Source organism: Aspergillus wentii (assembly GCF_001890725.1).
Source record: "Aspergillus wentii DTO 134E9 unplaced genomic scaffold ASPWEscaffold_1, whole genome shotgun sequence".
NCBI classification, from domain to species: Eukaryota; Fungi; Ascomycota; class Eurotiomycetes; order Eurotiales; family Aspergillaceae; genus Aspergillus; species Aspergillus wentii.
This window is the reverse complement of record NW_024467832.1, coordinates 746,396-769,685: the sequence shown is the minus strand read 5'-3', so window position 1 is coordinate 769,685 and position 23,290 is coordinate 746,396. Positions and strand designations below refer to the sequence as shown.

At 49.3% G+C, this 23,290-nt stretch overlaps 12 protein-coding genes across 12 annotated transcripts; 6 read left to right on the top strand and 6 right to left on the bottom strand.

Annotated features, from left to right (window-relative positions):
- Positions 1–273: 273 nt before the first annotated feature.
- ASPWEDRAFT_100240 (putative metallo-beta-lactamase domain protein) lies at positions 274–1,324 on the top strand (the record flags this gene model as incomplete). Its single annotated transcript, XM_040827289.1, has 4 exons — positions 274–354; positions 425–437; positions 489–848; positions 903–1,324. 4 exons carry the CDS (start codon positions 274–276, stop codon positions 1,322–1,324), a joined length of 876 nt encoding a protein of 291 aa, XP_040693961.1.
- Positions 1,325–1,468: 144 nt separating this feature from the next.
- Positions 1,469–2,428, top strand: ASPWEDRAFT_198249 (uncharacterized protein). Its single transcript, XM_040832266.1, has 2 exons — positions 1,469–1,830; positions 2,001–2,428. Exons 1-2 carry the CDS (start codon positions 1,613–1,615, stop codon positions 2,272–2,274), a joined length of 492 nt encoding a protein of 163 aa, XP_040693960.1. The 5' UTR covers positions 1,469–1,612; the 3' UTR covers positions 2,275–2,428.
- ASPWEDRAFT_99274 (glycosyltransferase family 20 protein) lies at positions 2,416–4,228 on the top strand (the record flags this gene model as incomplete). Its single annotated transcript, XM_040839655.1, has 5 exons — positions 2,416–2,719; positions 2,812–3,184; positions 3,240–3,610; positions 3,664–4,003; positions 4,066–4,228. 5 exons carry the CDS (start codon positions 2,416–2,418, stop codon positions 4,226–4,228), a joined length of 1,551 nt encoding a protein of 516 aa, XP_040693959.1.
- Positions 4,229–4,991: 763 nt separating this feature from the next.
- On the top strand, positions 4,992–5,645 carry ASPWEDRAFT_74562 (uS17 family ribosomal protein; the record flags this gene model as incomplete). Its single annotated transcript, XM_040839493.1, has 1 exon — positions 4,992–5,645. A coding segment is annotated over one exon (654 nt), but the record flags the coding sequence as incomplete, so codon positions are not given.
- Positions 5,646–5,810: 165 nt separating this feature from the next.
- Positions 5,811–6,377, bottom strand: ASPWEDRAFT_197804 (uncharacterized protein). The gene has a single exon (XM_040832265.1). The coding sequence runs from the start codon at positions 6,271–6,273 to the stop codon at positions 5,959–5,961; it is 315 nt and encodes a 104-aa protein (XP_040693957.1). The 5' UTR covers positions 6,274–6,377; the 3' UTR covers positions 5,811–5,958.
- A 104-nt stretch (positions 6,378–6,481) lies between these two features.
- ASPWEDRAFT_47150 (WD40 repeat domain-containing protein) lies at positions 6,482–8,030 on the bottom strand (the record flags this gene model as incomplete). Its single annotated transcript, XM_040836908.1, has 3 exons — positions 6,482–7,669; positions 7,730–7,895; positions 7,993–8,030. 3 exons carry the CDS (start codon positions 8,028–8,030, stop codon positions 6,482–6,484), a joined length of 1,392 nt encoding a protein of 463 aa, XP_040693956.1.
- A 926-nt stretch (positions 8,031–8,956) lies between these two features.
- Positions 8,957–11,872, top strand: ASPWEDRAFT_102566 (putative spindle pole body component; the record flags this gene model as incomplete). The annotated part of the gene is made up of 3 exons (XM_040827489.1): positions 8,957–9,016; positions 9,089–9,297; positions 9,361–11,872. 3 exons carry the CDS (start codon positions 8,957–8,959, stop codon positions 11,870–11,872), a joined length of 2,781 nt encoding a protein of 926 aa, XP_040693955.1.
- An 899-nt stretch (positions 11,873–12,771) lies between these two features.
- ASPWEDRAFT_33629 (60S ribosomal protein eL8) lies at positions 12,772–14,041 on the bottom strand. Its single transcript, XM_040833831.1, has 3 exons — positions 13,633–14,041; positions 13,062–13,571; positions 12,772–13,004 (listed from the first exon to the last, which is right to left on the bottom strand). Exons 1-3 carry the CDS (start codon positions 13,678–13,680, stop codon positions 12,804–12,806), a joined length of 759 nt encoding a protein of 252 aa, XP_040693954.1. The 5' UTR covers positions 13,681–14,041; the 3' UTR covers positions 12,772–12,803.
- Positions 14,042–14,214: 173 nt separating this feature from the next.
- On the bottom strand, positions 14,215–15,233 carry ASPWEDRAFT_33627 (putative AP-3 adaptor complex subunit sigma). Its single transcript, XM_040833830.1, has 2 exons — positions 15,034–15,233; positions 14,215–14,946 (listed from the first exon to the last, which is right to left on the bottom strand). Exons 1-2 carry the CDS (start codon positions 15,100–15,102, stop codon positions 14,458–14,460), a joined length of 558 nt encoding a protein of 185 aa, XP_040693953.1. The 5' UTR covers positions 15,103–15,233; the 3' UTR covers positions 14,215–14,457.
- Positions 15,234–15,441: 208 nt separating this feature from the next.
- ASPWEDRAFT_144785 (translation initiation/elongation factor MRX8) lies at positions 15,442–16,781 on the top strand (the record flags this gene model as incomplete). Its single annotated transcript, XM_040829475.1, has 2 exons — positions 15,442–15,989; positions 16,066–16,781. The coding sequence occupies 2 exons, from the start codon at positions 15,442–15,444 to the stop codon at positions 16,496–16,498; spliced, it is 981 nt and encodes a 326-aa protein (XP_040693952.1). The 3' UTR covers positions 16,499–16,781.
- Positions 16,782–17,416: 635 nt separating this feature from the next.
- On the bottom strand, positions 17,417–20,703 carry ASPWEDRAFT_100102 (uncharacterized protein; the record flags this gene model as incomplete). Its single annotated transcript, XM_040827280.1, has 3 exons — positions 17,417–17,551; positions 17,605–20,340; positions 20,404–20,703. The coding sequence occupies 3 exons, from the start codon at positions 20,701–20,703 to the stop codon at positions 17,417–17,419; spliced, it is 3,171 nt and encodes a 1,056-aa protein (XP_040693951.1).
- A 1,558-nt stretch (positions 20,704–22,261) lies between these two features.
- On the bottom strand, positions 22,262–23,191 carry ASPWEDRAFT_166356 (dihydrodipicolinate synthase family protein; the record flags this gene model as incomplete). Its single annotated transcript, XM_040829979.1, has 1 exon — positions 22,262–23,191. One exon carries the CDS (start codon positions 23,189–23,191, stop codon positions 22,262–22,264), a length of 930 nt encoding a protein of 309 aa, XP_040693950.1.
- Positions 23,192–23,290: the final 99 nt, after the last annotated feature.

Below are 23,290 nucleotides of genomic sequence, written 5' to 3'. Positions count from 1 at the left end.
GCCCCGCCTCGGAAGAGTCCGTACAATGATCTGACTGGGTTATGGAGGTCGATGGGTCAGAATATCGAAGATCACGTATCGTGCTTGATATATCCAGCTGCTGATTCATACTGTCGTGATCGAATCGTGTCTAGTTCATTTGTAAGCAGCGTGAGTCTCTATGCATCATAGACCGCATGAAATTCAATTGACTGAGACCTCAACGTCCATCCGATACACAATTTGCCATTTCTAGAAATCGATCATTTCTAGGCCATTTATCCATCCATCGAGATGGCTCAACTCGTTCCACTCCCAGATGTGGAAAGACTCAGTGCTTCCGTGGTGAGGATATTAGGTGCAAATCCTGGAAAGGTAGGCCCAGTTCGACAGCTCTGTCTGTGCACTAGGACTAACAACGTTCTGCATGATGCACGGCATACAGTTTACATTACAAGGTGAGTTTCTTTTAAATCAAAATAAGGCACGTTTAGCTCATCGCCCTGCAGGAACAAATACATACCTTGTTGGTCGAGGAAAACAGCGAATCCTCATTGACACGGCCCAAGGAGAGCCTGCATGGGCATCCCGGCTCAAGACACTCTTGACGGAGGAAAATGCAACAGTACATAAAGCGCTCATCACGCACTGGCACCACGACCACGTCAATGGCATTCCAGATCTTTTGAAAATCTGCCCCCAGGCAACTATTTATAAACACCACCCGGAGGATGGGCAAACGGATATCCAAGATGGGGAGGTGTTTAGTGTTGAGGGGGCTACTTTGAAAGCGTTCCATACTCCTGGACACACTGAGGATCATATGGCGTTTGTCTTTGAGGAAGAAGATTCCATGTTTACGGGTGATAGTAGGCGCTTCCCCCCTCCCTTGTTTTGTGTCTTTTTGACTTATTCGTGTTTAGATGTCCTGGGCCATGGTTCTGCCGTTTTCGAAGATTTGAAGGTTTATCTTTCCAGTTTACAAAGGATGTACAGCCGAGTTTCAGGTCGTGGATACCCAGGTCATGGTGCCGTTCTTGAGAATGCAACAGCGAAGATCTCCGAATACATCAAGCATCGCCAGCAGCGTGAAGATGAAGTGATCCGGGTTCTTCGCTATGGGAAACTTGATGTCGAAGAGAATGAAAAATCCCCTGAACGAAAGCGGGCCTGGACGCCTCTTGAACTGGTAAAGGTGATATATCGCAATGTACCAGAGAGTCTGCATCTGCCTGCGTCGCACGGAGTGTCACAGGTGTTGATGAAGCTGGAGGACGATGGTAAGACGATACACGACACAGCATCTGGAGGATGGTACCTGGCAGGAGAGAAATCGGCATTGTGAATCGATTTCCATGTTTCATCATTTGTACCTTGTCCTGAATCCATAGAGTGTGAATACTTTTATCCCTCAACGATCATCTACTCAGAGTACCACCCAAGTGGATCTAAATATATCCTTCAGGGCTAGATCATTCGATACGAAGAGAAAAGCCATTCTGCCCTCTGCTCCCCTTGATTCGTATCCATTTTGCCTGTAAGTTTGCATTTACCCCTCCTTGGGCCTTGGGGATACGCCACCTGCAATGTGGACGTACGGTCAGATGCGCGATGATTACGCCGGTGATCGGCCATGAAGGGTGTAAGGATAGATAGAATACTCCAGGCCAGTCTGAACTATCTCGCAATCAATATAAATACCATTCTTTTTCGCCTCCTTTTTCCCCAGTCTCAGTGTTGGCATCATCGATTAGCTTTGCCTCCCCTCTGGGCTGTGACTGGCTGGGACCTCCAATCCAGTCGGACTGACTTCATCGCCCAGTCCAACTCCTCAACTGATCTCCATTCCTGGTGACCTTTTTTCTATTTTGCCCCCTCTTTTATTAATTTGCGTTTCTCTCTTTTTGTCAAATTAATCCATCAACCCTCTCTCTCTCTCTCTCTCTCTCTCTCTCTCTCTCTCTCTCTCTCTCTCTCTATATCCTGGACAGTCGATGTGTTTGCTATTAAAGAGCAGCCAGGCCCACTTGTTCTGCTCTTCTTCTACCCGACCAGCCGCCGTTCCAGGTTTCGCCGGTCTTTCGTCGCCCAGACTTGTTGGCCCGCTCGCTGGGCTCTGAGGTCACTGTTCCCCGCCGTGTGTTTCTTCTCCCACTTCAGCTTCACCGACGACACCGTCAGCTCGTTCTGGAGGGCTGCCCTCTGTCTTTTTTTTTCGACTCTTTTGTTTTGAGTACGACTGCTGTCTGTCCGATTGTCGATCTTGTGTTTATTGTTTCAATCGGGATCTGTTGACGTTGGTTTTGTTTCTTTTTCTTTATTCTCATTCCACAGAGCGACTCTTTTTGGGCAGCGCTTTTTTTTCACCCTGCCTCTAGCGATTTTAATTCTCTTACCGTCCGATTAATTCCAACTTTTTTCGCTTCTATCTTCACGATGCCTTCTCTCGAACCCCCCCCTCAAAACGAGGCGAGATTGCTCCTCGTCTCGAACCGATTGCCGATCACCATCAAGCGCTCCGAAGACGGCAAATATGACTTTTCCATGTCGTCGGGTGGTTTGGTTAGTGGCCTGAGTGGCCTGTCGAAATCTACGACTTTCCAATGGTATGGCTGGCCCGGGTTGGAAGTTCCGGAGGAGGAGATCCCCGAGGTCAAGCAACGGTTGAAGGATGAATATGGGGCTGTTCCAGTGTTTATCGACGATGAACTTGCGGATCGACATTACAATGGGTTCTCCAGTTAGTTCGCGCCAAATTTCATTCTACCCGAACAAAATGACGAGATCGTATGCTAACAAAGCTTTTTTTTTTTTTTTTTTCCTTTTGGTTAGACTCTATTCTTTGGCCGCTTTTCCATTACCACCCCGGTGAAATTACGTTCGACGAGTCCGCTTGGGATGCGTACAAGGAAGCAAATCGCCTTTTCGCCAAGGCTGTTGCGAAAGAAGTTAAGGATGGAGATCTTATCTGGGTTCACGACTATCATTTGATGCTGCTTCCCGAAATGCTGCGAGAGGAGATCGGAGACAGCAAGGAGAATGTCAAGATCGGCTTCTTCCTCCACACTCCGTTCCCCAGTAGCGAGATCTACAGAATTCTGCCGGTCCGTAATGAACTGTTACTGGGTGTTCTTCACTGCGATCTCATCGGTTTCCATACTTATGACTACACACGACATTTCCTGAGCGCTTGCTCACGATTGCTGTAAGTGGAATCATTGCTGGGCTTTTAGGGACATTGAAACTCACTCTATTGCTAGGGGGCTCGCAACAACTCCTAATGGTATCGAATTTCAAGGAAAGATTATTGCCTGCGGCGCTTTTCCGATCGGTATTGACCCAGAGAAATTCCAAGAGGGCCTTAAGAAGGAAAAGGTCCAAAAGCGGATAGCAACGCTCGAGCAGAAATTCCAGGGCGTGAAGCTCATGGTCGGCGTTGATCGTCTTGATTATATAAAAGGTGTACCTCAGAAGCTGCATGCACTGGAGGTCTTCCTTAGTGACCATCCAGAATGGGTTGGAAAGGTTGTTCTTGTCCAGGTCGCTGTTCCCAGTAGACAGGATGTCGAGGAATATCAGAATCTGAGGGCAGTGGTGAACGAGTTAGTTGGCAGGATCAATGGGAAATTCGGTGAGTATTCCCTCTCCCAGCGGCACAATACTCTGCGTTTCTAATAGCACTAGGCACTGTCGAATTCATGCCCATTCATTTCCTCCACAAGTCCGTCAACTTCGATGAGCTCATTGCTCTATATGCAGTGTCAGATGCCTGCATTGTGTCGTCTACCCGAGATGGTATGAACCTGGTAGCATACGAGTATATTGCAACACAGCAAAAGCGTCACGGTTCTTTGGTGCTTTCAGAATTTGCCGGGGCAGCCCAGAGTCTCAACGGTAGTATAATCATCAACCCTTGGAACACAGAGGAGCTTGCTGGTGCCTACCAGGAAGCTGTAACGATGAGCGACGAGCAGAGAGCTCTTAACTTTTCCAAGCTGGATAAATACGTTTCGAAGTATACAAGGTATGAGAAAGGAACACCCGTCTGAGATTTCGGTGAAGAATAGAACATTAACCCATTTCAAGTGCCTTCTGGGGTCAGTCTTTCGTGACCGAGTTGACAAGGATATCTGTGACTTCGGCGGAGAAGTTTCAGACCAGAAAAGCTGCCTTGGCCGCGAGCTCTCATGTTGGAGAGCATGTGAATGGTAGTGAGATTCCAGGCGATCATCAGTTGACACACTCATGAGTCTGACTGAATCTTATATCAGAAACGACAAATGGAAACGTGTGAATGATTGGTTTAGATGTCTTATCTTGTCTTGATGAACACTGGGTGTAGCGAAACGAGTCTTTTGTTTGGTTTTATTTGATTTGATTGCATTGGTTATGTTTCCTGTCCACTCATACGAATGCCATGGAGATAACCATCCTGTTTCTATTCATATGCGGTGGGATTAAAAACTGGCATGATGAGGTGTGAGGTGTCCGGGTACTGTACATTAGGCATTTCGGCTAGATGCTTTTATTTGTTGGATCTCTCATCTCCTATACAGTCTCAAGTCCTTCCAGATAGGGGGTTTTACATTAATTCAACATATTTTGACCATGCTGTATCCGTCTATCGTGATGTTTGGTGGAAGAAGTGGTGTCAAACAGTGCAAACATCTTCTCTGAGAAATTCTCGGGCCAAACCATCCGCCGATGCTGGATCGACGTGAAGAACACATCGAGAACACCTCTCTTCTCCTCCTTGCCAGAACTCCATTGCGTGGGCTCGTTATTGCCGAGTGAGTATTGTCTTTGGGATTATCTGCCAATTGCACCGACGGCCTAGTCACATTGAGAAGTCGTGCCAACCCCGGGATCTTGCAAAACAACCACCTCTCCGACACCCGGCCGCATCAGCCAACATTTTCAGAACAGAACACCAGCTTTTCACTGAGTTGGAAGAAGTACATCGATATCCGACGTGATACGCAGACTAAATTGATAAATTCCCACTATCCGAAATGGCACCAAACCATCTCCTACGGGCAGTCATGCCCCTACGATCTTCCATGACCGGATCAACCACGACCAGCTCCTCCATGACCTTCCTGCGTCCCACACAATCAAGCCTCCTCACCAGCTCTATCTCCACCAGACGAGCATCATCTACTACAACCCAGCAACAACAACAACCAGACCAACCCCAACAACAATCCCCCATACCCTCCGCGGCCAAGCCCCCATCCCTCCGCGCCTACCCCTACACCATCAAAACCGGCACCGTCGTCTCCGTCGGCCGGATGGACCGTACCGTGCGCGTCGCCCACAACCACAACACCTGGGACTCGTACCTGCGCAAGAACTACCCCAAAACCACGACCTACCTGGTGTCGGACCCGCGCAACTCGCTCCGCCAGGGCGACGTGATTGAGTTTTCGTCGGGGTTCCCCAAGAGCCGCAACGTGCGCCACGTCGTGGAGCGGATTATTGCGCCGTTTGGGTCAGAGATTGCGGAGCGGCCGGCTGTCTTGTCGCGTGAGGAGAGGGATGCGCTGAAGACGGAGAAGAGAGCGGCTAAGTGGGAGAGAAGAGAGGCGAGGAGGTTAGAGAATGGTGGTCAGGGTGAGGGTGCTAAGGAGCATGTTGGTCGCATTCGACAGTTGATTTTGGAGAGAGTTGGTGGCCAGGCTTAGACTTGGGTGTAGACAAAACTTCAAGGCGGGGTGATTATTGTTGTTAGCTTTTGTCTTTTTTCTCTCTTGTTTCTTCATGTATGTTTTGAACTCTAGGATCAAGTGTACTATATCATATCATATCATATTATATTTCATCGTGTTGCCTTGAGGATTAGGCTGGTTACAGAATAGACGGGCGTTCATCTAATTGCTTCACATATATATATATATATATAATGGGTGCACCGATAATGGGCATAGCTACTATAAATCCATGTCTTCTAGGAATATACCGCACAAAAAGGTATCTTGATTAATTCAACACAAAAATAGAAAGAAAAAAAGCCCAGAGGTAAATATGTACGAGAAAAGACACAAGATATAATAAACCCAAGGGGCCAATTCGTCCATGCGACGGCCCAGCAGCCCATTCCCGGATGAGGACAAATATTTGCCAGAAGAAAGATGGAAATGGAAAGAAAAAAGAGAAAGAAAACAAAAGTACACTGTGTATAAGTGAACCCGCCCTTGCCCTCCATATTTCCACCCTAAATGAGATTTGTACTGGTATCACAGAACGGAAACCAACTCCATGCTGAGAAAAATGGACAACAACCGCAACAGCCATGTCCAAGGCGATCTATTTGAGAAAAGGAAATTTGTTCGCTCAGGTGCCTTTTTTTTGGTCGAAGTTGACTATCCAAAGTCGACTGTCGTGGATTCGTGATCCCTCTCCCTGGACGCGGTGAGCTTCTAAGGGCATAAACGACGTCGTCTAATAGCCCTCCCATACTATATTGGGGGAATGTGCCGAAACTGGCATTGGATAGAATGGATCAAGATGCAAAAACCCGGACATTGTAGTCAACGCTGCCTGTGGCGATGACACATCTGATAGACACTTTGCTTGGAGCCTTGGGATCGTCTCTAACGCCGTTGGACGGCGATGCCCCGTTGGCACCATTCTCCCCACTTGCACCTCCATCTTTGATCAATGAAGGGGCCCATCGCAGACTACTGACGAAGTGACCATGGACATCTGAGATGGTCCGGACACACTTGCATTCCTGGGTAAGATCCCAGCAGCGAAGCGTTTTATCGTCTGAAACCGACAGGAGGTATTTCCCGCCTGGATGGAAGGCGAGTCCGCGCACCCAATTATCATGTCCCACCAACGTTTTGATCAGTGTACCTCGAGAGTCCCACAATCGAATTGTCTTGTCACGAGAACCTGTGGCAACGAACTCCGCCGACGAGGAGGCCGGTGGGGGCTTCTTCAAACCAGCAAAAGATGCGAGGTGTTGATAGCTCGTGGAAGGCGCAAATGCAACGCATTCAATAACATGCTCGTGACCGAGGAAGGTGGCTTTTGTTTCCCCCGAGGATACATCCCAGAGTCGAGGGATTTGATCGTTTCCTGCAGAAAAGAGAAAGCGTCCATCAATGGTAGGCACGACATCACGAACCCAGTCTACATGACCCTGCAGTGTTTTCACACAGTAGCCTGTAGTCACATCCCATATCCGTAGTGTTCTATCTCGAGAAGCAGAAACTAGTAGATTCCCCGATATGGGAGAGCCAGCTGCACCGGACGGAATGAATCTCACAGCGGAGACACTGTGGTCATGGCCTGGTAGTGTTCGGATATTCTTATATTCATCAGATGGATCCCACAACTTGATTGTAAGGTCAGATGAGCACGAGGCCAGCAGCGTACCGCCCCGAGGACCGCCGTAGTCGACATCGAGTACTGCTTTGGTGTGACCCTTGACTGTCCTTTCCAATTCACCCAGTTCCCAGTCCCAGATCTTAATCGTTGTATCTTCCGAGCCTGAAGCGAGAGAGGAGAAGACCGGGTGGAAGGCGACACAGTTGACTGGTAGACGGTGGGATTCTAAAGTGTGACGGGGAGGAGCTCGAGGCAGCCAGGACGTAGGGTCTTGATTTCGCCGCGAAAGGGAAGTCGGTGTTGCAGAGTCTAATTCAGACTGAAGAGCGGCGCATTTGGACTCCAGGTCCATAATCTGCAGAAACGGTCATTAGTCCCCATTCGAATATATGTCCGTGTTGATAGATAAACCCACCTTCTTCTGCAGCCGGACGACACTCGTCCATTTCTTTTCCAAGAGCCCCTCGTACTTTTTAATCGTAGCATCGTCAAGTGTGATCGAATCCCCAAGTTCCTCTCGCAGAGATTCTGAACTGTGAGACAGATTCACGGAGGCAAGGTAGGCAATGATGGACTTGTGCCTGGATCGTTGGGAAAAGCCATAGTGTCAGCGATGATCTATCGACCAATTCCAGCCCGCCTTTCCCATCGCCTGGCTCCCATGGAGAAATAACCTACAGCTCCTCGGCCTGCCGCGCCGTGAGTAGTTGGCTCATGATCACGGCAGTTTCGTGCGCAATCTCTCCAAACAGTCGGCCCCAACGAACCTCCGCATATACGGGAGGTTGAAACAAGAAAATCGGAGATTCAATCGAGCAATCACCCACGGACAGAAAGATATATGCGTCTCGACTCTCTCGTTATTGGTAATTGGTCCAGGGGGGGAATCGTGGTGGATGGAAATGTTTCCAGGCCGGGCGGTGAGCCAGCGGGCGTTTGAGAGCGAGAGACACGACAACACGGGAGGGGCTGTTTTGCGACAAGAGGAGGGGGGTCAGGGCGTTAAGAATAGGCGATGAGCAGAGAGCAAGATGTCATGAAGATCGTATCTATCGTAAAAACGAGCTCGTAGCGGCGCTGAGGATGCGGAAGACAGTCAGCAGATCATGGGAAGGGGGAAAAAGTCGTGGTTGTTGATCAACCGCGGGGGTTTTTGGGCATATTGAATATTCCCGCGCTGAATGCCAAGGCCGCCTTTGCTTTTTGGGTCGCGAAGTCACCACAGCGACTTGACGGTAAACACAACCTCTCTCTTTCCTTGATCGCATGCCCAACGACACCCCCGGAGCATTGCCCTCATCAGTTCGGTCGATTGAGTGAGAGGCTTTTTATCGTCTGTAACGGGTTCGCCTTTCACGATTTAATAAATCGAAATTATCCCGACTTGTCTGGGGAGACGCGGCCGTCAAACAATATTTCTGTCCGACCGTGCACCAGATCTGCACCAAAGCTCCTCTGCATTTGCATTCAAACTGGGGAGTACTGATTATTCAAGTTTTAAAGGTATTCAGCAATCTCCTGGGATTCAAAAGATTGAACAGGCCGGTCGACTTGCATAATGGACGGGCTGCGTGCTAATATTTATATTCTTTAGCGAACGCATCGCCCTCGAAACAGCACTCTTTTTCTTCCATCTATCACCATGGCTGAGGGAGATGATGATTTTTCTTCCTTGCCCTTGCCAGACCGATTCTCGCACAAGGTGAGCCATCATTTGCGGCTAGTTTCATTTGTCGAGCGCAGAAGAGTTCTGATCCCATTGCGTTTTAACTAGAACTGGAAAGTGAGAAAGGAAGGCTACGAGGATGCCAGCAAGCAATTCGAAAAGTCGCCTGACGAATCAGACCCAGTATTCGCGCCATTCATACAAGACCCCGGCTTATGGAAAGGGGCCGTCTCAGACTCAAATGTTGCCGCCCAAGTAGAGGGTCTTGGGTCTTATTGTTCTTTCTTAAAATTTGGAGGCGTACAGGCATGCACAAGGTTTGTCTTCTTTTACTTTCATTGCCGAACCTCATTGTAGCTAACATGTGTTGTTTCTTCAAGGACACGGGGCGTCACAGTTTTTCCAATCGTTGAAAAAGGTCTACCGTCCGCCAGGCCTGCTGCGAAAACGAGCGCCCTCGAAGCCCTCCTGTTATGTGTGGAATTAGATAAAGCAGACCCCGTGATCGAAGAAATACTGCCAGGTCTCTCACACAAAGTACCCAAAGTGATCGCCGCGACACTGGTTGGACTGAAGACTATTTATCATAATTTTGGTTGCAAAATTGTAGATCCAAAGCCGGTCCTCAAGGGCCTGCCTAAAGTTTTCGCACACGCCGATAAGAACGTTCGCGCCGAAGCACAGAACCTCACGGTCGAGCTTTACCGATGGTTAAAAGAAGCGATCAAGCCGCTTTTCTGGGGCGACCTCAAACCAGTTCAACAACAGGATTTGGAAAAATTATTCGAAAATGTCAAACAAGAGCCAGCACCGAAACAAGAGAGATTTACAAGGGCACAACAAGATGCCATGGCCGCCGCTAGCGCTGCTCCCGATAGCGGTGATGCTGAAGGTGATGGCGGGGAAGAATATGGAGAGGAAGAAGGAGAGGAAGTTGATGCCTTTGATCTCGCAGAACCTGTGGATGTATTTGCCAAGATTCCCAAGGACTTTAATGAACAACTGGCGTCATCAAAGTGGAAAGACAGGAAGGAGGCCCTGGACGCACTTTTCACGGCGTTGAATGTCCCCAGAATCAAAGATGGCCCCTTCGATGATATCGTGAGAGGGTTGGCCAAGTCCATGAAAGATGCGAATATTGCGGTCGTGACCGTCGCAGCTAACTGTGTCGACCTGCTTGCAAAGGGTCTCCGCAGTAGCTTTGGCAAGTATAGGTCGGTGATCATGTCGCCTATGTTAGAGCGACTCAAGGAAAAGAAGCAAAGTGTGGCGGATGCTTTGGGCCAGGCCCTCGATTCGGCTTTTTCTTCTACCAATCTGTCAGAATGTTTGGAAGAAGTTCTCGAATTTCTTAAACATAAGAACCCGCAAGTCAAGCAGGAGACATTGAAGTTCCTGATTCGTTGCCTTCGAACTACAAGAGATGTTCCGGCCAAACCAGAAGTGAAGTCGATCGCTGAGGTGGCCACGAAACTTCTTACCGACTCCAGTGAGGTCAACCGTGCAGGAGGTGCTGAAGTACTTGGAACGTTGATGAAGATCATGGGTGAACGCGCAATGAACCCATACCTGGATGGTTTGGATGAGATTAGGAAGACAAAGATCAAGGAATTCTTTGAAACCGCTGAAGTCAAGGCAAAGGATCGCCCTAAGCCTATTGTCGCACCACCAAAGGCGGCCCCGGCAGCTGGCAAGAAGGTCGTTGGCGGGAAGAAGCCGGTGGTGAAAAAGGCGGCTCCTGCTGCTGCACCTCCTCCCGAAGAGCCTGCCCCGGCCCCGGCCAAGCCTACTGTGAAATCAAAGTTGGGCGGCCTTGCAAAGCCTGGCGGCCTTCCTACACCAGGATCAGGTCTCAAGCTCCAGAAAAAGCTTGCTGGCCCAGGAAGTGTGGCATCCCCACAGCGACGAGTTGCCTCGCCTCCTTCGGAAGAGCAACCACCACCGGCTGCTCCCAAGTTTGGTCTTGGAAGAGGACTTGCAGGTCGCCCGATAGCCAAACCATCCCCACCCCCAGAGCCTACACCCGCCCCGGTAGCACCTCAACTGAGCGGATTGGCTGCCATTGAACGAGCCGAACTTGATGAATTGCGCATTGAGAGGGAGCGGTTTACTAAACTGGTTGAAGATCTGAAATCCGAAAGGACAAGACTCAACTCACAAGTTACAGAACTCCAAGACCAAAACGCGCAACTAATCGAAGACCACACAAGAGACGTCCTAAGTATCAAAGCCAAGGAAACACAATTGGTTCGGGCACGCAGCGACGCAGAGGCCGCAGAGCAGAGCGTTCAAAAGCAGCAGAGGGAGATCGAACGGCTTAAGCGTGAACTAGCACGAGCACTTCGAGCTAGCGCAATGAGCCCTCCTAATGCTTTCTCTGATAATATGAACATGCCTATTCCGGAGCATGGCTCAGGCTACCATGAAACTGGTAACAATGGCCAAAGTGCAGCATCCCGAGCCGGTCTTCATATGGGATCACGGTTCGAAAGTGCACGACCACGGAGTTACGTTTCGGCCAGTCCAAGTGAAGAGAAAGAAAACAACGGCGGTCTGGAGTCTCCGGGCATGAGCAGCAGAGAGGGAGGCCTAGGCCGACGCAAGCTCAGCCCTACATTCGGAACCTCCTACTCTGCTTTGGGAAGCCCAACACGATCATCGAGGATAGGCTCGGGCAGTGTATCTGGGGAGGAGCAACCTGCAAGAAGCACTGAACCAGCGGAGAACTGGAAGAGAGCTGCGGAGGTCACAAGCCAGTTGAAGGCACGAATTGAACAGATGAAGGTTTGTATTCCTCGCTTCGGCATCCCTATAACTAGAGTCAGTGCTAACTTGAAATTTGAACAGGCAAGACAAGGAATTTCATCACGACCACCACCTGGCCAACGCTAATGACGAATGAATTGCATGCATTCCCTTATTTCTCGCTTTTCACTACACCATATTAATTCTCTCCAACACATGTACGGCTTGATGATGCGTGTTTGTTTATTTTGGGTTGGGCTGGCTCGCTCTTGGTTCTATAGGACCCCCCAAGGTTTTTAGCATATATCTGGGTTCCTCGCTCTCATACCTTTTTTCGTTTTTGATGTATAGAATTCTATGCTATGCTTTTTTCTATGGGATTGTATTCTATGAACATGATTTATTGATCAATGAAGGAAGGGTTCAGTCGTTGAAAAATCCATTGAGTTTGCGTGATAAGAATCGGTCACTTCTCAGATATGGTCCAACTGTACAGAGTATTTCATAGTATATGATTTATCTTGTGCTTTTTTTTCTTATGACAGATCCTATGTAGACAGACGCAGACGGCTGGATGGGTTTGCAGAGAAAAGCTGTCGTGCCAAATGGGATACGAAGGCATCGAGCCCACAGGGTTTGGCAGCGAAATCTTCAGCAGAACAGTGGACAGTTGCCTATTACAAGGTCAAGCGTACCAGAATGAAAAACTTCTACAATTACTGGGAAACGAATCTACGCTATACAAAGTACAAGAAGCAGACTTCACATGAATGCTAAAGTGTCAATGACAAGCTTTTTGAGTATGTTTGAAATGCATTCATGGGTATCTGCGACGTGTACATAAAGATAAAAGACAGGAGAAATGAGCCATCAAGATGGATTGGAATTTTAGGATAGAGTGCCAAAGAACTCCACCCATCTAAGCTAGAATGCCGTCAATAAGTCAATAGGAGCCTTGAAACACCTTCCCTTTTTTATGAGACCACTTTTATTAACATTGTCCCTTTTCAGGTGACAACAATATCGTCAAGTTCGTTGAAAGAAAACCCCGTCCATTAAGAATCTAAGCTAGACTAGCTTAGACCTTGATGGAGGCCTCAACAGCCTTGCGCTTCTTCTCCTGGCGGGCGTTGGCCTTGGCGCCCATGATACCACCACCCCAGTGGCGGCGGGTCTCCTCGTACTTGTCGGTGTAACCCTCCTTGATGGCAGAGAGGAGCTTGGTGAACTCAGCCTTGTCCTCAGAGCGGACCTCAGTGAGAGCGAGAACAGCGGAGGTCTAGTAGATGAGAATTAGTAACTGCAGTTCAAGTATCCAGCAAAAGTTGTATCTTACCTTCTTGTGGACAACGGTACCGAGACGAGCCTTGCCCTTCACAATGGCGTAGGGGATACCCATCTTGCGGCAGAGAGCGGGAAGGAAGACAACCAGCTCAACGGGGTCAACGTCATGGGCGATGAGGACAAGAGAAGCCTTCTTGTTCTCAACGAGACCGACAACGTGGTTGAGACCGTACTTGACGTGGTAGGGCTTCTTGCTGACGTCCTCCTTCTTCTTACCCTCGGAGACGGCGGTGGCCTCGGCGTGGAGACGCTCCTTCTTCTCGGCCTTGGTCTCAGGGCGGTACTTGTTGAGGAGCTTGAAGGTCTGGGCAGCGGTGTTGCGGTCCAGGGTGTTCTGGAACTGGGCGATGGAAGGGGGGACCTTGAGACGGAGGTTCAAGATCTTCTTCTGGCGCTGAAGACGGACGTACTCGGGCCACTTGACGAAGCGGGAGAGGTCACGCTTGGGCTGGATGTCCTGGCCGATACCGAAGTTGCGGGAGCGCTTCTCGATGAGAGGGTTCTATCAAATCAATTAGCATATCCACTTTTGAAAATCAAGAGCGCTTTCTGGACAAACATACCTTGGGACCCTTCTTACCAGCACCAGCCTTGCCCTGGGGGTAGGGCATGGCGGCGGTCTTCTTTCCGGACTTGGGGGGCTGTCATTGAGACAAGAAGATCAGCATTACGTCCACCATGTGCTGCATCTTCTTGGAAACTCTAAAAGAGCGTACAGTCGAGTCTTTCGACTACAACTGTAGCTCCAGCCAAATCATCACTGTCGCACGCATCCCAGAAGGATTTGTGCGTGCAGTGGAATATGCTTCGAAACTTGCGAATGAAGCGGACGAATTGTCTCACGGCATGTCGCAGAGGAAATCGAAGACTCTTCTAAAAAGAGGCAATATGAACTGGATGTTAAATGCTTACCACCATTGTTGTCGACTGAGGTCCGCTGTTGATGGGTGACGGGATTGACGATAGAAAGAAAGAAGAAATGAAGCTGAAATTCGCTGGTCGAAAAGAAAAGCCGCCGTCGCTTCGTGGGCCGCGCTAGTGCGGAAAAACAAGCGAGCCGGCCTCCGTTTGGTGGGCTACACGTGACATAGGGCTAGCCCTTGCAGCCAATCACCGTATCGGGTATTCTTCAGGAAGATCTTTAATGCAGACAGTAATATCGTTATAGTTCCATTCATCACATTTATTCTTATTATTATATTCATTATATAGACTGAATTTGTGTTATAACCATGATCGACAAGAAAATCTCATTGGAAATTCCACAAATCCACTCCAGACTTTAAACCCGGACGCCCGTAGACATCGTACACTCATTGACTTATGCGGGATACCGCTCATAGCATGAAGATAAATGGCAAAGAAGCAGCGGCAGCAACAGCGATAAATCATCGCCATCCAGGTAGGCCAGGAATACCGCCCCGTCCAATGCCAGAGCTCGCTGCTTGCACAGCTCTCTTCTTACCCAACGACCCTTCTTGACTCCGCACCCCAGCGACAATCTTCTCGATATTCGTCTCTGTTACGACACCACCAACGATCATCTCACTCAGCACCGCGTGCATTGATTCGTAACCAAAAATCAAGTCTAGTTCACAGACGTTCTCGAATATGCGGTCCAGCGCTTCGACGAACACCTGGATCAGGTCGATGAGAGCGAGCGGGGACTCGGTGGATGTTGAGATCATGATAAAGGACAAGGTAGCATACGTCCGGTAGGTGATTTGTGTCGGGGCATCGGGTGCTCCATTGGGATCCTTGGAGCTGGCGCCTCGTGATAGTAGTGGGGGCAGAGGGAGGAAGTTACAGGCGCTGGGTGGGCGTTGAGAGACCAGATCGTAGATTTGTGAAATGAGTGATTGCTTTGTTTGAGTGTCCTGTTGGCATCAGAAAGTATGCGTTAGTAAACCTCCTCTTTGATATTCATACAGTTCCTCGGGGGTCCGGTTTGACTGCAGACTCACAATCTGTGTATAGAACTTGGTAAGGCGCGGCTGCCCGTTGTTGTTGAACACGAGAACAGCGTTGATCATCTTGCACGCGACCTTGACGTAACCCCCCCAAAGAAACGAATAGTGAGATAGGATAAAATATCAAATGAATGCAAGTTCGAAGTAAAGATAGAACGTCGTTAACCCGGTGGAGCAGCTCATCGAGACTGACGGCATCCCGGCCGCTCTCTTATCGGCCTTGATTCCGCGGGGCTTAGGCTCGGCAGGACTTCCCATTCGAGCTCAGCCTTTTTGCGCTCGGCAGACCTTCTCAGCCGGGATATTTCCGGAGAAGCTTCGAATGCCATCGCGATCTGGATCGACAAAGCAACGCTTCTTCTTATTCCGTTTTCCAATTGATATTGCCAACAATTCGCCATGATGAAGAATAAATTATACACTTGCACCACATGTCTACGCCGAACATCCCCATACCTCCTCCCCTCGCGACGAACAATCTCCTCCAAGACCGTCGTCACCCCCGAACCAAAACCAAAACCCAGCAATCCAAATAAACTCCAACTCAGCGATCTCACACCCTCCGAAATTTCCTATTACTGGGATACCCAAGTCCCCAATGAAACTCAACTATCCTACGCTGACAAATTCTTCCTCCCATCTCGCCATTCCCCGATCAAAATATGGTCTGCTAGCAAGTTTCGCACGGCGCCGATGTCGTTGGACCCGGAGGTAGCCTTCCTTGGTCGATCTAATGTTGGGAAGAGCTCCGTGTTGAATGCGATCATGGGAAAGGAGGTGTGCTGGACGTCCTCCAAACCCGGACGAACGAGGGAGATGAATGCGTTTGGGATTGGGGGGACTAAAGGCGGCGAGTCCAAGATTGTGCTGCTTGATATGCCGGGATACGGGAAAGCGAGTAGGGCCGAATGGGGTGTTGAGATTATGAAATATCTCCAGGGCAGAAAACAGTGAGTATCTGCCGATCTTCTGGAAAGGCAATAGCCGGAAATGGACCAGCTCAAGCTAACATAAGGGCATATTTAGACTCCGACGCGCATTTCTCCTAATAGACAGTCTACACGGCATGAAACAGCAAGACCGAGACCTCCTCTCACTATTCCGAAGATACGCTATCCCCCACCAAATCATTTTATCCAAGGTCGACAAGGTACTAGGCAAGAAAAAGAAACAAGTAAAGACCGGTGCATCAGCAGCCAACGTCGCCGCGCTGAGAAGTCTACTACAAGAGCTGAAACCAATCGTGCAACCCATCGACGGTCGAATCGAAGGCCCCGGTGCTCTGGGTGAAATTCTCACATGTAGCGCTGCAACACCAACTGGGCCAGGCCAGGCACTGGGGGTTAGTGCCTTGCGCTGGGCTATTCTGTCGGCTGCTGGGTTCGATGCGAATGTGGAAGTGAAGGATCATCAAATTCCTGGGGCTTCTATTGCGGATCCACCAAAGCAAGCATCATGATGAGTATCTAGAGCGATGAGATGCTATGCATTACGCAGATATCAACTACTGCTGTCGGAAACTGGGATGCTCTATGAAATAGACCACAAAGCGTGGTTACATGACTAGCAAGTCCCTGGACTCTCACCTCCTGTCTATGATATGATCCCGTTTCTCGCTGATCGACAGCAAATGAGAAACTTCTACCATGCCCCGATTTGGCTCAGGCGGTGACTTCCACGCGCCAGAATCGCGATGAATGCTGCCTTTTATATTCACGACCGAGCCATCGTGATACCCCAGCAGTCAGGCCCAGGGGAAGCCTGTCTACGTCTAGGTGTACAAAGATATAGTACTCTTGATCTTTAGAGCTCAGGATGACACCAACAATTTTATTCGCTTTTGCCTTGTACATCATGCAACACCAAGGATGAATCACATAATTCTATTTGCGCCCAAATATTAAACCAGAAACCAAGAGCAGTCACAAAATTGTCATCATAAGTCCTTGCACAACGGCTAGTGATTTGATTCCGGAATATAAATATCAAGATAGGCATGATGGACATGGAACAGAAAAGCGGGGAAATATAACATAAGAGGCAAAGTAAATAAAACACTTGGTAGGGTAAATACTACCGATTTTGAGAATAAAACGCCTGTCAGGTCATAATGCTGTATGACAAATGATGCCAGCCACGCTATGCAAAGCCTCTTAAGAAAAAAGATTAAATGAAACAAACAAGGACGGTGAGTATGGGTATCGTGGATGATTCGTGGGTCGAAAGTTGCAGGGCAAAGAAGTCGAAAAGAATAGGTGGGAAAGAGAAAGAAAAAACAAAAAAGAACTTGCCCGCAGCTGTGGCATCGAGAGAGCTATGCTGCGAGCATAGCTCCATGTTAAAGAAGCACTCAAGGCGATCTCTTGAGAGCTGGAAATCAAGCATCGGATATATCGTAATCTTCGTCAGCATTTTCTGCTGAATCTGTTTCCTGGCCTCGTCGGTTGACCACCATGCGCTTCCCCAGCTCATTTTCTGGTACACCATCGCGAGGAGCGCCGAAATCGAGAACCTAAATGCCTGTTAGCAATAGCACAAATATGGAACCGAAGAGAGGTAGCTCACTTCAATATAAGTCAGGCTGTCGCGCTGAACTGCAGCGACACATCTCCTGTCGTTGAACTTGACTTGCCAAACACCACTGAGGTCTGTGAGCAGATCTCGGACGCATTCTCCGGTTCGCACATCCCAGATCTTCAAAGTTCGATCAGACCCGGATAGCACTTTCTGGGCATCATGTTGGAAACATGTGATCGCACCGGTGTGGGCGCTCAGCATGCTTTTACATTGGCCAGTCTCTGGATCCCAAATTCTGAGTGTGCAGTCTGCAGCTGCTGACACCAGGCGGTCGAATTTCAGATCAAGCAAACCTACAAGAGAAGTATGCCCCTCGAGGTTATACAAGATGGACCCAGTTTCCAGAGACCATACTTTGACCATATTGTCCATGGACCCACTGATACAACGGTTTCGCTTATGATCAAGAACCACACTGTAGACCTTCATATTATGGCTTTGGAGCCTGTGTAGAGTCTCCCCAGTGGAGATTTTCCAGACTCTCACGCTACAGTCATAGCTTCCGCTCACCAGGGTATCACCGTGTGCAGCAATTGCGCGAACAGAGTGCGAATGGCCCGCAAGAACACGGACAAAGTACGGGCAGTCCGTATCGTCAACGTGTGGGCCGCTCTGGTAGTAAACGGGGTCACCGGGTCTGGGAAGCTTCCACACTCGGAGGCTCGAATCACGAGAGCCAGTGATGATCAATGGCTCTTTCGGCATCATCTCAACAGTGCCATCAGCAGCTTTCACTTCTGACGGCAAAACGATCTGCAGACATCGCACGGTAGAAGTATGACCATGGAAAACCTGTGTGCATCTCGCTCTTTCAATGTCCCAAACCCGAACAGATCTATCAGTCGACCCAGAAACCAGGGTGTTGCCATAATACTCAAGGGCCCAGACGCCCCCATCGTGACCAGCTAGTGTTGCGCGCTGGGCACCTGTCTTCGTGTCATACACGTTGATCTTCGTATCATCGCTTCCGGTCAAAATCTTGTCCGTGTCAAACTGAAGGCAGGTGACTACATGACGATCATGGGCACAGAAAGCAATATGTTTTGGCTTAACGGCAGGATCCATCCAGCTTTTATGGATTGAATGATGACGTTGATAAAGAGACTTGTAGAGATGGAGACCTTGAAGGGACGGCAAGCCAATGTCGGGGTATGGTACAGCCGCCGCCGCAGCATTGGCAGCGGCGTACGGCCCTTCTGTTGCTGCAACGTCTCTCCTCCAGTCAGAAGATTCTGAAGTCTCAGTTCCACTGGATGAAATTTTCCTTTTCGCAAGTTTACGGCTTGAAGCACGAGTGGTGGCTTTTCTTTTTGGTCGCCGATTCAATGATAACGTTCTATCACTCGGCCCCGCGGACGACGATGGCAGGGTAGACAGTTCCAAGTCGAGCTTGGAGGAATGGGATGAGCCCAAGTCTCTCTCCCAATCCTCCATTCCGTTAGGAAACTGCCAACCCCAGCCTTCCCTTATGGCACGCTCCATCTCGCCTTCTGGCAAGACATAACCATCCCTGTCGAAGAGTTCTTTCCAGGTCTTCTCATCCGAATTGACTATATGTCTCCATTTTTTAGAAACCTGCGCGGCACGGCACATAGTTTGGACGTCGAAATATTTGACGATGTTGAGACTAAGTTCAAGCGGAAGCAGGGCCAAAAAGTCACATTTCAGAGCTGGGTTCACGACATCTGCAACAAAGTGTAGAGTTGGTTTCGGACACCGCCTGAGAAATTGGTACATGAGATAGGTCTTTATACTCTCTGGCACAGAGTCGAAAAAGTCTAAAACGTCTGGAATGTCCATCAGGGATGATGATCGAGTGTCATTGCCCCCAGGTAGGTTGCTAGGTTTTGAAGCATTTGGTGCACTGGTCTCTCTGTTTCCTATGCGCAAGGGCCGTGAAAACCTGGGCATATTGTTATCCAAGCTTGAGTCTGTGTCAATACCTGGATCTTCGTTCGAGTCAAAGGAGTCGGCATTCAAGGCATTCATCGCAGCCACGGGGGACAAGCTAGGACTTGGCAAGCACATATCTTGGGCCGCAATATTGTCGATTGCTGTTAATTGCGATGATGCCTGAGTTGGAATCTGCTGTGAAACATCCTCGGATACATCGCAAATTGTCTCTTCACTTGATCCATTTTCATCGCCGACTTCTGCTTCAGTGATTTGAGGTGTTTGTTTTCCTGAGTTGATACTGGCACGACGGTCAAGCAAGTGTGATTTCTCAGAGCTTGATGGTCTGCTGTTTGATACCTCCTTTCCCAACGATGATTTTGAGCGAGAGGCTTTCGGTGCTTCCTGAGATTCGACTTCCGAGGACAAAGGTGAGCGGAGAGTTTCCCTACGTGGAATAGCCGCACTGTGAATTCTCCGCCTAGGAACTGCACTTTCTCCCGAATAGAAGCTATTGCTTTCTGTCTCTGGGGTAGCTAAACCGGCTGCAGCCTGGTTTGTAGACGCAAGCCCGCTTGGTCGAATCGAACGGACGGTCGGTTCTGACGGAACTCTGGAAGGACGTGCTCGATGTAAGCCCTGGTGATTTTCCGGTATGGAGACTGGGGAAACTGGTCGACGTTTGGAGCTTGAGGGGTGACTCGATGGCTGGTTTGATAGCCGACGAGGTGCAAACCGTCGGGGCAACTGGGTGTCGTCTGAGGTAGTATAAGAGGCAACAGATCGGATCAAACCGTTCGAAGTCCTTAACGCGTCGTTTTTCTCATCCAACTAGATTGATGACTATGTTAGCCTCAGGATAAATACAGTCCCCTAGATAACAAAAAAACATACCTCGGTGATAGCGCTTGCTGTGTCTTCGGGTTCGTTAAATACGACGGACTTTCCTCCCAACTCAAACTTAATGTTCCTCAGCGATGCCGGGGTCGGGGAGGACGCCAAAGGATATTGTTTGGGGTCGAGGTCTCTAGTTGCGCGCGGTGGCTTGATAACCAAGGGAGGGAAGGTGGTGGTGGTAGTGGTAGTAGTGGTCACCACGGTAGTTCGAGTAGCAGGGGCAAAAGAAAATTGACCGAGAGAGCTACTGGACTGCCCATGCTCCAGACCATCATTATTACTGTCCGGATCGGCCATATCGTGTTGCCGGGTCTGGGGATAACGGGGGGTTGGAGATAGTTGAGACGGTTGCTCGAGAGTAGAAGACGCGTCTCCACCTGGGGTAGTGGATTGCGAGTCGAAAGTATTGGTAATCTCGACGGCGAACGGGGCGTCTGAGGTCATAACGGAATATTCCTTGTAAACCAGAACGAAAGTATGTTGCTCCTAGCAAAGAATGGCGAGACTCGAGTTAAGGAAGCGGGCCGGAGGAAATGGGGGCACTAGCAAGCACAACGACCCGTTCAGCACGGTACGCTTGCAAGACCATCTGACTGCCCAAAAATGTAGGGGAACAAGAAACGTCCGGCTAGAACATGGCGAGAAATGGGGTATGAATAACACAGGGTATAGGGAAGGTGGTCGGGGGAAGAGCAAACAAGGTCGAAGGGGAAGGGGAAGAGAGGAGAGAGAGAAAAAGAGAAGCGGCCGTGGCGTGCTGACACAAGGGAGTTGGGCGGCGGGCGAAGAGTGAATCGAGGGAGAGAGCTTTGGGGGTGACGACGGGTGGTTGGCAGCGATAAGATGGAAAAAATGAGAGGGCGAAAAAGAAAATAACTATCTGATGCAACAGGTGACTAATAAGTAAGGATAATAAGAAAGGGAATAAAAATACGAGCAGAAATATCAGAGAAAAAGAAAAGAAGGAAAAAAATACACAAAAAGTGGCAGGATTTGAGGCAAGGCGTGCTGTTTCTTCTGGATTTGCCGTCTGCAACACGGAGTAACACGATTACATCGATACCGTATCTTCACTGCATCGACCTAGGTACAATAACTTCATCAGTCGACTGCAATATAGCTACTAATAGTATCGTCTGTCTGTCTGTCTGTCTCTATCTCTCTATCTATCACTGTGATCTATCATCATCATCTCATTTCTCGCATCAAGGTATTGCCACCTAGTCCACGTGACAAGGTGGGGTGTGGTATTGTGTATTTCACTCTGCAGGCACTTTTGTTCCGAAGCCCTCCACTGGCCCAATATCTCCTGATCCCTGTATGCTGTCTGTGGCCTTTGGAAAAGGACCTCGCTTGACGTATCATATAACATATCCCCCTTCCCTGTCGCCAGTCTAATAGCCCACTCGTGCTGTATGATGTTCAGGACTGCGGGGAAAAAAGGCCCAGATAACGGACACTCCGGAGTCCCTCCGGTACGTGGGTATGGCCACCGGATCGTAATTCCAGCTACCATGGATCTCGGTCTATCAGTTTCAAATCGAAGTCGGGGTGGAAGATTCCATTTGTTGTCTTGCTCTGAAAAGTTTGTCCCTTTCCTGCCCTACTGCCCAAGATTCTCTGCCTTGTGGGTTGTTTTAATAACTGCCTTCTAGCCGATCTGATAGCCGTCTCGAACTATATTTAATCCATCCGAGTCTGGCAATGAGCGGGCTTTTTTAACCATGGGCTCCAGGTTACAGACTGAACCAAGGGACTGGAGGCATATGTGTTAAATTTTTGCTCATGGTTGAGATTTAAAACACAAAGGAAATATATTGATTGCTCGTATAGATACATATATCACAACTCAGTCCTAAGCCACCTTGCCGAGAGCAGCTACACCGATCGCATCATGAATCTCTTGCTCCGCACCATTCTCGAGGGGAAGAAGAGGGGGGCGAACCGTTGCATGTGTGAGAATCCCGCGAGCAACCAGAGCGTGTTTGAGAGCGACAGTCCCCTCCATGTGAGATCCACGGTGATAAACGCTCTTCGTGACGGGTAGAAGCTGGTCATGAATCTCCCTTGCTCTCTTATAGTCCTTGGCCTTACCAGCCTTGATGAGCTCGATCAAAGGCTCGGGTGCGATATTACCGTATCCAACAAGAAATCCATCGACATCAAAGGAGGTGTGCAGGAGATACTCATCATGGCAAGAGAGAATCTGGAGGTCTGGTTGTTGGGCGCGGATGACGGGGATTTCTGTGTCCCAGCGGCGCATGTTGCGAACACCGTTTTTCATGGCAAAACAACCGGGTTGGGCGGCAATATCGAGCATCGTCTGCAGACTGTAGGTGGCCTTTGTGTTGTCGGGGTACTGGAAGAGGATCAAGGGAAGACCGGAGACTTCATAGACGCGTCTGTACCGATCCTGGGGGGCCCCTGGCTGGTATCCAAAGCGCAGCCAGCCGTGGGAAGGATATAGCAATCCAGCAGAGGCACCGGCTTCCTTTGCACGCTTTGCTTCGAGGGCAGCCACTTCAGTGCCTTCACTGGTGATACCGGCAATGATGGGGATTTTGTTGTCAACGGACTTGACAAAGGCCTTGATGACCGAGACCTGTTCCTCGGTGGTGAGAAAGGTTCCCTCACCAGCATGACCGAGAACAACAAGGCCCTTGACACCGTCGATGCTCCCTAACCAAGAACCGATGCGTTGAATGGCATCGTAGTCCACTGCACCATCGAGAGTGAATGGAGTGACTGGGGCTGGGGTCAAACCGTGCATATCAAAGCCGACCATGTTGAAATATTGGAGACGATGGTTTTAGATAAATTGAAATGGAGACTGAGTGTAATTGAGATAACTGTTTGATTTTGATGATGAGAAGACATTAACTGC

Excerpts from the sequence above, each read along its gene's own strand:
- ASPWEDRAFT_33627 (XM_040833830.1), bottom strand. The coding sequence starts at position 15,102 with ATGATCAACGCTGTTCTCGTGTTCAACAACAACGGGCAGCCGCGCCTT. Across the intron at positions 14,947-15,033 it reads CCAAGTTCTATACACAGATT|GACACTCAAACAAAGCAATC; the intron begins GTGAGTCTGCAG and ends TGATGCCAACAG.
- ASPWEDRAFT_33629 (XM_040833831.1), bottom strand. The coding sequence starts at position 13,680 with ATGCCCTACCCCCAGGGCAAGGCTGGTGCTGGTAAGAAGGGTCCCAAG. Across the intron at positions 13,572-13,632 it reads CTGGTAAGAAGGGTCCCAAG|AACCCTCTCATCGAGAAGCG; the intron begins GTATGTTTGTCC and ends TTGATTTGATAG. Across the intron at positions 13,005-13,061 it reads GTACCGTTGTCCACAAGAAG|ACCTCCGCTGTTCTCGCTCT; the intron begins GTAAGATACAAC and ends CTCATCTACTAG.
- ASPWEDRAFT_197804 (XM_040832265.1), bottom strand. The coding sequence starts at position 6,273 with ATGGCTGTTGCGGTTGTTGTCCATTTTTCTCAGCATGGAGTTGGTTTC.
- ASPWEDRAFT_198249 (XM_040832266.1), top strand. The coding sequence starts at position 1,613 with ATGAAGGGTGTAAGGATAGATAGAATACTCCAGGCCAGTCTGAACTAT. Across the intron at positions 1,831-2,000 it reads TCAACTGATCTCCATTCCTG|GCCCACTTGTTCTGCTCTTC; the intron begins GTGACCTTTTTT and ends AAGAGCAGCCAG.